This window comes from Cynoglossus semilaevis, chromosome 11 (genome assembly GCF_000523025.1).
Source record: "Cynoglossus semilaevis isolate Cse_v1.0 chromosome 11, Cse_v1.0, whole genome shotgun sequence".
In the NCBI taxonomy this organism is placed as follows: domain Eukaryota; kingdom Metazoa; phylum Chordata; class Actinopteri; order Pleuronectiformes; family Cynoglossidae; genus Cynoglossus; species Cynoglossus semilaevis.
This window is the reverse complement of record NC_024317.1, coordinates 135,126-145,612: the sequence shown is the minus strand read 5'-3', so window position 1 is coordinate 145,612 and position 10,487 is coordinate 135,126. Positions and strand designations below refer to the sequence as shown.

Here is a 10,487-nt window from a genome sequence, read left to right as displayed (position 1 = left end):
AGATATTGATGAATGCCAGGTCCACAACGGAGGCTGCCAGCACCGCTGCATCAACACCAGGGGCTCGTTCTACTGTGAATGTCACCCGGGGTCACGTCTGCATGTGGACGGACGCACTTGTCTGGGTGAGTGGACGCTGTTGATGTTGATGAGTCGGGGTCCATTAGCAACGGTCTGTGAGGGGGCTACAACACAGGTCAAATACTGGAGTATACTTCAAAACTAAAAAACTGCATGTTTACTATAAATATCAAGTACTACAGTATTTCTTGCCTCGACCACCAATGAAAGACTGCTGATTGGTGGAACCACAGAGGAACTCGAACCCACACCCTGTCAGCCAAAGAACCTGGAACACTAGTCAAGATCCTGATCTTTCTGACGAACACATTTCTGGCCAGCAGGTGGTGTTGTACCTTCTCTTTCTCGCAGTACTTTAAACAAATACTCATGATAATCAAAGTACAAAGTATTCTTGTTACTTTGACTTTTTCTACAATCTCGATCTGGATTATAGGCCAGGATTATGGGATTGAAGCTTAGCTTAATAATAAAAATAAACAACATATTATTGGTGTCTAACAAAGTTACATTATCACAGCTGCACTCGTGCTTTAACCCAACTGTGCCACTAGGGGGCACCAAGAAGTGAAGGAGTCAATTCAAAAGTTCGCAGCTGTGAGAATATTATTTTCTAAAAAAATAAAACATTTGGACCGGTCAGACGGGTTGGACCGAGGACAGTACACACTGTACCATCTTCTCCAGCAGGGGTCAGAGTATCCCACACACAGCGTGCGACTGCTTAATGACGGAGCTGGAAACTGCAGGGAGTTCTGCGGATGGATGGACAGACTGTGACCTCGGGTTCTTCTAGAATAAAAAACACAGAAGAACAGGTTTCCAGTCCAGTTCTGTCGTCACGCCTCCGTAGAAACTTTTTATTGTAAATGTACAGTGTGGATTCACATCTGATGACCTTTTTTTTTTTTTTTTTTTTTTTTTAGCGGTGTATTCCTGTGCCATCGGTAATGGAGGGTGTGAACACTTCTGTCTGCAGCAGTCTGCCGCGCATTTCCGCTGTCGCTGCAGACCAAATTACAGACTGGCAGAGGATGAAAAACACTGTATATGTGAGTGGTTCCACAGTGTGACGTCAGCATTTTTACAGTGCAGAGGAATACAGTAAAGATCACATTCCTCTAAATTAGAACAGACTCCAACATGTCTTTAATTCTCCTTTTAGACATTCATTTCATAATTCAATTTCATAATTAACAATTATAATTGTGAGTTCTTAGCAATTTCTGCAGCACTGATGGTTCGTAGAGCTACACGATAAACACGCACCAAAAGTTTAGATGAAGAGTAGAATCTTCTACATTTTCAGGCTCAGACTAATGTTGTATTAAACTGACACCTCGGTTTCATAAACGTCATCTTTGAACTCTGTCCGTTACAGTACAAAATCCCTGCGCGGTGCAGAACGGCGGCTGCGTGGACATCTGTCGAGTCGACGGTGGAAAAGCTCACTGCGACTGTAAAGTGGGTTACGGACTGTCGGAGGACCAGAAGTCGTGCCACGGTAAATATGTGACAGTGATGACGATGTTAGGAAGACTGGTGGTCAGAGTGGGAAACACACGTCAGGAAACCAGTGGTGATAAGTCAGTGGAACAGCAGCATCTAGTGTTGAAGATGGAACATCTCTCACTTATAATAATAATAATGATAACAAAACAGTTAAACTTTTGTTTCTGCTGTTATTGTTTGTGCCTCAATGGAAAAAAATATTTTTCAATATTTAAAATATTTAATTTTTTAAAAGTATTTTGAAATCAGTCATGATTCCACACTCAAAAATGAAAAGGAAAATGATTTATTTATATTTAAATTAATTTTATTCCTGTGACAAAGAGAAGAATAAAAGTGTGTCGTTGTGTTTCCACTGTCAGTGACTGTAGTGTAAATAAATGTGTGTAAGACAGGGTGGGTGGGTGGGTGGGGACATGTCAGTGTTCATTGTTTAACACTAAAAACTCAGATCTATTTCCATGGACCAGATGTGAGAACACTTCAGGCCAGAAGCGGCCCCCAGGCCAGGAGTTTGGGCCCACAGGTACTGGTGAAGGTGTGCTGAGTCTGATCATTTCCTTCCTCCCTCCCTGCACAGACATTGACGAGTGTGAGACGGCAGCAGTCGGCTGTGCCCACGGCTGCCACAACACTCTGGGCTCCTACACCTGTGTCTGTACCGCGGCCTACGAGCTGGGCTCCGATGGAAAACAGTGCTACAGTCGGTACCTCTGCACCACCCTCATGTATTTCCTACCACCAGATTCTGCACTGCTTTAAAATGGTCACGTTTGCCCCCCTCCCCCTCCCCCGAACAGAAATCGAGATGGAGATCGTGAACAGCTGTGAGAAGAACAATGGCGGATGTTCACACCACTGCCACCATTCCACCAACGGGCCGGTGTGTTCCTGTAACCATGGTTACAGATTGGACCAAGACTTTAAAACCTGTGTTGGTAAGAAGTCTGTCAAATTTAAACCTCACTGTCAGAAGGTTCCGTGGGTTTCTGGCACACATTTGTCGCTGCTTAGTGAAGGTAACGCAGGCGGAGCAGAAGATGAGAAATTCTTTGGAGACAAAACTGTGTAGACGATTTCACGACCTCACTGCTCTGAGGACGGGACTTAGATCGTATCGTATCAGATCGTATCGTATCAGATCGTATTGTATCAGATCGTGTCAGATCGTATCAGATCCATCCATCCATCCATCCATCCATCTTCAACTTACTGCCGGCAATGCGAACCAAGCTCCTACTCCGATCGTACAGGGACTGGACAGCCCTTAAAAGAGGGCCCCCAACCCCATACTCTCGAAGCACCCCCCACAGAATACCACGAGGTACATGATCGAAAGCCTTTTCCAAGTCCACAAAACACATGTGGACCGGTTGGGCAAACTCCCATGAACCCTCAGGCACCCTCTGAAGGGTATAGAGCTGGGCCAGTGTTCCACGTCCAGGACGAAAACCGCATTGTTCCTCTTGAATCCGAGGTTCGACTATCGGCCGGTATCGTTCCTCTTCTGATCGTATCAGATCGTATCAGATCGTGGATCGTGGATCGTTACACACTTTAGTTTCTGTCATGTGGAGAGAGACCCACGTGACCTTAGTCCTCACCACATTTCAAGCTGTTTTTTCTCTGTGTTGTTTGTCAGACATAAACGAATGTAAGGAGAGGAGCTCCTGTTGTGAGCAGGACTGCACCAACTACCCTGGAGGCTACGAGTGTTACTGCCCCGCTGGATACAGACTCAACTCAGACGGCTGTAGCTGTGATGGTATGTAAAACAAGTTGGATGGAATTCAGTATTTTTTATTTCTGGGCGTGTTCTTTGACATGAACTTGACATATTTGTTTTTTTTTTCCCCTCGGTGTCACCTCTGAATGATCACTGTGTTGTTTCTGTTCTACCCAGACGTAGACGAGTGTCTGGCTGCTAATGCAGGCTGCGATCACACCTGCCAGAACAGTGCTGGCTCCTTCCAGTGCTTCTGCCGCCGGGGATTCCGTCTGGATGATGACAGACAATCCTGTGTCCGTGAGTATCAGGTGTCAGGATCAGAAGACAGAGAGAGCAAAAGTCAGAGCAGACCCATGAGTTTGTCTTCACTTTGAGAAACTGCTGGTTCTAAGCCACTCAGGGACAACTTTGAGTCTTTGGGAAAAAATACCAAAATAAAACGTTTTTTAGCTTTTGACCAAAAAAGACACGAAAACCTTACATTTTGACAGAAAATCTTATTTACAAAAATTTTCATAAAATGTTTTCTAAATGCCCTAATTTGATGAGAAACATGCAGGGAAATATAACGTTTTTAAAAATAATTTTACAAAAATCAAAATATGACCAGAAATTACTTGAAAAGTTCAGATTTCAACAAAATATTTAATAAAAAGAATTTCAAAATGTTCTCTAAATGCTGTAATTTGATGAGACACATCCAAACAAAGATAACATTTAAAAAAATAATTTTACAATGATTTTCATTAAAATTTGAAAATAATTGGCCAAAAATGACACAAAATTCACATTTTGACAAAAAAAATGTATAAAAAATGTTCTCTAAATGATCTAATTTGATGAAAAACATGTAGGAAAAGGTAAGAAAATACTTTTTACCTTACCAACATGGCATGCAAAATAAGGATTTTGCCAAAAAAATCAAATAAGTTTTTTCTCAAAGAATTTCTCAAAATGCTCTAGTTCATTGAAACACATGCAGAAAAGTTTCAAAAGTTTGTCTTAAAATACTGTATGTTGTATTTTCATTCATAGACATCTCAACATTTGTTGATTTTCTTTAGCACAAATTATTCTTCAGGGACAACATCTTAGGCCATAAACTTACATTTCAGCTCTAGAAGATGCATTCGAGGCTCTCTCCAGTGGGGGTGCTATGGAGCTGCCTCTTATTCCCCCTCAGATCACGTTCCTGCAGGACTACAGCCAACCTCTGGAGCGTTACGATGATTACGAGGATGACGAGGGGGAGCTGCGGGCTGAGAGTAACTTGGCAGAGAAGTTCGGTGAGTTTCCTCTCACACCATTAACCGCTCGTTATCATTAAGGGAAACCTGGATCTGATTATCTGAGGGGACCCCTGGTGGGAGACACCGCAGTCGGACAGACTCATTTACTGCAGGAACAGTGAATGGTTTTTTGACAACTCGACAAAAATGTACAGTTCTATGGTTTGGTGTCAAACTGTCGGCCTGAGTCTTTGTGTCGCTGCTGATTTTAATGGTGAACAGACTCTGGTGTCCTCCGGGAAAACTGGTTACTGAGCCACGTGTTGAACAACGATGCATTTAATGTATGTGTCGGCTGATGTTTTCATTTTGCTCTGCTTTGATTGGTCGTGCTGATATTAAATGGTGCTATCGAACCACTGACATTATCCTTTTTGTCGACAGTGTGTTTGGACGACACATTTGGGAACGACTGCAGTTTGACGTGTGACGACTGTACAAACGGAGGGAAATGTAACGTGTGGAGAAACGGCTGTGATTGTCCTGACGGGTGGACAGGAACCCTCTGTAATCAGAGTAAGAACTGGACGTGACCACAGATACACGGGTACTGTGGTACTCGTGTATCACAGCGTCAGACCTCAGGTCCAAGTTTTCAGCTTCTACACTGACCCACCAATACATTTTTTCCCAGCATGCACTGAGGGACATTTTGGTAAAAACTGCTCCTTTCAATGCAAGTGTAAGAATGGAGCCAGCTGTGACCCTGTCACTGGAAGCTGCCGCTGTCCACCAGGGGTCAGCGGAGACTTGTGTCAGGACGGTGAGTACATTTTTGTTCAACCCTTCAACTTGAAATTCCTCGTTTTCCTAACGTGATTCTCTCTCTGTGCAGGATGTCCCAAAGGTTTCTATGGGAAGTTGTGCAACAAAAAGTGTAACTGTGCCAACAACGGACGCTGCCACCGAACCTACGGCGCCTGTCTGTGCGACCCAGGCCTGTACGGACGCTTCTGCCACCTCCGTAAGTCATCTGCGGCGATGACATCAGCGTCCTGATGACTTCATCATCCAGTTTTAAAAACCAGTTCCTTTTCATGTCCTTATCATGTCTTTTTCTTCTCCAGCTTGTCCTAAGTGGACGTTTGGACCGGGCTGTTCTGAGGAGTGTCACTGTGTCCAGCAGAACACTCTGGAGTGTCACCGTCGCCATGGCAACTGCATCTGTAAACCTGGTTACCAAGGCAACACCTGCAAGGAAGGTAATAATAATAATAATAATAATAATAATAATAATAATAATAATGTTTTCATACAATTTTTATAATTTTTTCTCCAGAATGTAACCCGGGTTCGTACGGCGCCGGCTGTGAGAAGACATGCTCATGTCCAGCAGGTGTCTCCTGTGACCATGTGACTGGAAAGTGTCAACAGAAATGTCCTGCTGGTCGTCATGGGGAGAACTGTGATCAAGGTTAGTTTTACTAATTAGGTAAGGCAGTGTTTCTAAAACAGTGGGTTGTGACCTGAAAGTGGGTCGCCTGAAGAAAACAAATGTGGTGTTAATAAGGCAGCACTCTGTCTTCAGATTGTCCAGACGGACGGTTTGGAACAGGCTGCGTTCTCCTGTGCAACTGCTCCAGCGCCCCCTGTGACAAAGTGACAGGACAGTGTCAGTGTCCTGCAGGAACGTCGGGGGAACACTGTGAGAACTGTGAGTGGAGAACCGTTCTTAGACATAAACAACACAAACACTTGGTAATAGTTGACCGTGTCATTCTCCACAGTGTGTCAGGGGGCGCTCTGGGGTCCAGGTTGCAGAGAAACTTGCCCCCCCTGTCAGAATGGCGGCTCGTGCGATAAACACAACGGATCGTGCAACTGTCCTCCAGGATTCACCGGAGAACTCTGCCAAAGCTGTGAGTATGGGGGGTGGGGGGGTTTCCATAGCAACCAGCATCAAACATTGTTGTATTCAGCTGAGGAGGACTGGGTTGATGCAGTGGGGCAGTGTACACAGGAGTGACTGAACCCTTCCACACATATGTTTTCATCTCCTGATAGCGTGCCCTAGTGGACACTTTGGTCAAGGATGTCAGATGAAGTGTGTGTGTGAGAACAACGCTCTCTGTAACCCGGCAACTGGGCGTTGTACCTGCGCTCCTGGCCGAACTGGACACAACTGCAGGAAAGGTGAGAGAAGCATCTGGTGTGTCGTCGAAGGAGCGACAGACGCAGTACTGACCCGATGTCTGTGCTGCAGCGTGTGATGCCGGCCACTGGGGAGCCGACTGTGCGCAGACGTGTGACTGCAGAAACGGAGACGGCAGCTGTGATGCTGTGACGGGCCAGTGTAACTGCGAGGCTGGATCCACTGGACCACAGTGTGGGCAGAGTGGGTGGAGGAATCGAACGTCTGAAACGTGAAACAAACGAAACATTTACTGAACCTCATGTTTGTCCTCAGAGTGTTCGACGGGTTCCTTTGGTCTCGGTTGTCGCCATCGGTGTCAGTGTGACAACGACGCGTTGTGTGACCACGTGAGCGGCGCCTGTACCTGTCGGAGGGGATGGACCGGAACTTTCTGTGAAAAGGGTGAGAAAAGTTTCCTGTGTTTGAAGTTCACGTTCCATTAGGGTCAGGGTCCGTTACTACGGTGTGTGTGTGTGTGTGTGTGCGCGTGTGTGTGTGTGCGTGTGTGTGTGTGTGTGTGTGCGCGTGTGTGTGTGTGCGTGTGTGTGTGTGTGTGTGTGTGCGCGTGTGTGTGTGTGCGTGTGTGTGTGTGTGTGTGTGTGCGCGTGTGTGTGTGTGCGTGTGTGTGTGTGTGTGTGTGCGCGTGTGTGTGTGTGCGTGTGTGTGTGTGTGTGTGTGTGTATGTGTGTGTGTGCGTGCGTGCGTGCAGCCTGTCCTCAGGGCTTCCATGGACTGGACTGTCAGGAGAAGTGCTTGTGTCTAAACGGTGGGGGCTGTGACCACGTGACAGGAGTTTGTTCCTGCACCGCTGGTTGGATCGGTTCCTTCTGTAATCAGAGTGAGTGTGGCGACACCTGCAGTCGTAAAAATAATACAATCATTCACTTATTGTTAGTGGTTGTTTTTATGTAACGCCAAACAACAGCGCTCTCTACTGGGCTGAATAATGACCTCACATCAGGCTGAGACGCTGCAGTTTTTTTAGAGGTTTGACAATCAAATAACACCGTGGTCCTGAAACCATTTCTGCAGCGCCCCCTTTTGTACATAGGACTATTTTGAAAAATACTTTCAAAATATTTATTTTTTCACTGTGCTGCAAACGGAAAATACTGAAAATTAAACCTGACAAACTTCTACCTTCTCTTGCAATAGCTCCACACACCTCTAGGAGTACCCGTCTCCCATTAGAAAAATAACAACAACAATAACCATATGCTCAACCATAATAATATAATTATTTATTATTATTATTATAATTATTAATATGATTTATTTTAATTAATTATGATCAATTAAATCAATGTTGAATGTCTCAGCGACACCCCCACCTGTGACCCTGATGACCTGCTTGTGTTGGCAGCCTGTTCACCTGGTTTCTATGGAGACGGCTGTAACCAGAGCTGTAGCTGCCGCAACAACGGCACCTGCCACCCGGCCAGTGGCCAGTGTTCGTGCACGGCGGGCTGGACTGGACCCACGTGCACAGATGGTGAGGTGACGGCAGCCCAACCATTACCTTCGAACAGTGCAGCTCGGTGTGTGAACACGGAGACCTGGTTTGTTTTTCTCCCAGAATGCCCTGCAGGATTTTATGGTGCAGACTGTCGCCAGCGCTGCCTGTGTCAGAACGGCGCCACCTGTAACCAGACCAGTGGAACGTGCACGTGTGCCAGTGGCTGGACGGGCACGGCCTGTGAACGAGGTGAGAGTCGCTGGAGCATCAGCATTTTTAACACTCGGACCAAATCCTCACTCTGTCTTTGTCCATTGTTGACAGCCGTGTGTCTGGAATCTTCTCTTTTCTCTGAACTTCTATTTCCTGCTCCCAATCACCCAGGTCGCAGTGAACCACGTGACATCACTTCCTGTCAAAGCTGTAGTAGAAAGAAAGTAAACTGACTTAGTCTTAGCTGCGGGTTATGAACGTTAGGACGCCTCTACACTGGACCACCGTCTCCTCCATGTCTGTTTGTTTATCAGCTGTGTGTTTCTGACCCCCCTGCCACCCCCCACCCCCCAGAGTGTGTCGCCGGGCGGTTCGGGGCCGACTGCCAGCAGCAGTGTGAGTGTGAGAACGGCGGTCAGTGTGACAGAGCGACTGGACGATGCAGCTGCCGCCCCGGCTGGACCGGGGGGAGGTGTGAGAGAAGTGAGGAACTATTGTACATGTACAGTACTGCAGTACTTTGGAGTAGTTCTGTGTTTCTTGTAAATTGTGGGGTTTTTTTCACCCACCTTTTTCTGCACAGCTTGTGATCCAGGACTTTTTGGTTCTGGCTGCGGAGAAAGATGTGAGTGCGCCCCCGGTGTTTGGTGTCACCACGTGACTGGAGTGTGTCAGTGTCCACCGGGCTGGAGAGGAAAACTCTGTGACAAAGGTACACGTGTAGAGAGTCAGGGACAACCTGGAAGTACTGCAGTACTTTCACAGAACATTCAGGTGGAACTGGTCCACCTCTGTGACTGGGGTCACGACCTCTGGTTGGCCTTCTGTCTGTTTGTAGAGAAGCCACAGAGACAGTGAGGCTCAGGCTCAGTGTTTCCCCCCCCCCCCTCCCTCCCCCTCCACAGCTTGTCTGCCTGGTACCTATGGCAGACACTGCATGCAGCAGTGCAGCTGCGCTCAGGGAACGTCCTGTCACCACATCACTGGAGAGTGTGGCTGTCCTCCTGGATCCACGGGCAGCGGCTGTGAACGGAGTGAGAACCACGTGATGATGATGATGATGATGATGATGATGATGATGAGAACTCTGCATCTGACTGTGGTCGTCTCCATCAGTTTGTCTTCCAGGAACCTTTGGCCACAACTGTAACCACGTTTGTCAGTGCTCAGAAACGAACCAGCTCTGCCATCCTGTGTCTGGATCCTGCTACTGCGCCCCAGGTTTCCAGGGGCCCAAATGTGATCAAAGTAAGTCCAAAAAAACAGGCATTTCACACAGCAGTAAAATATGAAAGAGTCAAAACCACAGGAAGAAACGGAAGCTTTTCTTTTGTTGTGCCTTCAGTCTGTGGAGAAGGTCGTTATGGTCCAAACTGTGAACGAGAATGTGAGTGTGAAAATGGAGGGAAGTGTGAGGCGTCGTCTGGAGCCTGTCAATGTCCGGCCGGGTTCATAGGCGCTCCATGTAACATCAGTGAGTCCAGTCAGACAGAGTTAATGAGGTGAGGACACTGACACTGACACTGACACTGACACTGTGTGTGTGTGTGTGGACAGCGTGTCCAGCTGGACACCATGGTGTTAACTGTACTCAGGTCACAGAGTGTGGAGACGGAGCCCAGAATGACCCCGTTACTGGAAAGTGTGTGTGTCTTCCTGGACGACGAGGAGACGACTGTAGACACAGTGAGTGTCTGTTGTTGTCTGTTGTGTTGTGCCCTCCTTACATTTAGGGACCGACACTAAACTCCAGGAACGTCAAAAAATAAATAAATCATTGAGGGACAGATTTAAATTCTACAACAAAAGCTTCACACGTGACGTTTTTATTTGATAATCATAATATACATGGAAACAGTTCTGTACCACTGACCTTTGACCCTGGGGTTCCAGGTGTCTGTGTTAACAGCCCTAACCTTCTGTCACCTGGTGTTAACCGTGAACGCTCGTCTGTTCTTCAGGTTGTTCTCCAGGCTGGTTCGGAACCAACTGTGTCCAACGTTGTAACTGCAGTAACGGAGGGGTGTGTGACCCAGTGACGGGCCGCTGTACCTGTGGTCTGGGCTGGACTGG

At 46.9% G+C, this 10,487-nt stretch overlaps 1 protein-coding gene across 1 annotated transcript in view; it reads left to right on the top strand.

Annotated features, from left to right (window-relative positions):
• Window positions 1-10,487, top strand: part of megf6b (multiple EGF-like-domains 6b) — a 28,143-nt gene that overhangs the window by 15,846 nt on the left and 1,810 nt on the right. Inside the window, exons 6-33 of the mRNA XM_017036388.2 lie at window positions 3-125; window positions 1,008-1,133; window positions 1,463-1,585; window positions 2,174-2,296; window positions 2,394-2,531; window positions 3,236-3,358; window positions 3,497-3,619; window positions 4,438-4,608; window positions 4,996-5,127; window positions 5,246-5,374; window positions 5,447-5,575; window positions 5,679-5,813; window positions 5,891-6,025; window positions 6,140-6,265; window positions 6,339-6,470; window positions 6,616-6,744; window positions 6,815-6,946; window positions 7,019-7,147; window positions 7,455-7,583; window positions 8,109-8,237; window positions 8,322-8,450; window positions 8,769-8,897; window positions 8,998-9,126; window positions 9,320-9,448; window positions 9,531-9,662; window positions 9,760-9,888; window positions 9,972-10,100; window positions 10,376-10,487. The exon at window positions 10,376-10,487 is cut by the window's right edge and continues 11 nt beyond it. Coding sequence (XP_016891877.2) covers window positions 3-125; window positions 1,008-1,133; window positions 1,463-1,585; window positions 2,174-2,296; window positions 2,394-2,531; window positions 3,236-3,358; window positions 3,497-3,619; window positions 4,438-4,608; window positions 4,996-5,127; window positions 5,246-5,374; window positions 5,447-5,575; window positions 5,679-5,813; window positions 5,891-6,025; window positions 6,140-6,265; window positions 6,339-6,470; window positions 6,616-6,744; window positions 6,815-6,946; window positions 7,019-7,147; window positions 7,455-7,583; window positions 8,109-8,237; window positions 8,322-8,450; window positions 8,769-8,897; window positions 8,998-9,126; window positions 9,320-9,448; window positions 9,531-9,662; window positions 9,760-9,888; window positions 9,972-10,100; window positions 10,376-10,487 — 3,634 coding nt within the window. The remainder of the gene's footprint in view (window positions 1-2; window positions 126-1,007; window positions 1,134-1,462; window positions 1,586-2,173; window positions 2,297-2,393; window positions 2,532-3,235; window positions 3,359-3,496; window positions 3,620-4,437; window positions 4,609-4,995; window positions 5,128-5,245; window positions 5,375-5,446; window positions 5,576-5,678; window positions 5,814-5,890; window positions 6,026-6,139; window positions 6,266-6,338; window positions 6,471-6,615; window positions 6,745-6,814; window positions 6,947-7,018; window positions 7,148-7,454; window positions 7,584-8,108; window positions 8,238-8,321; window positions 8,451-8,768; window positions 8,898-8,997; window positions 9,127-9,319; window positions 9,449-9,530; window positions 9,663-9,759; window positions 9,889-9,971; window positions 10,101-10,375) is intronic.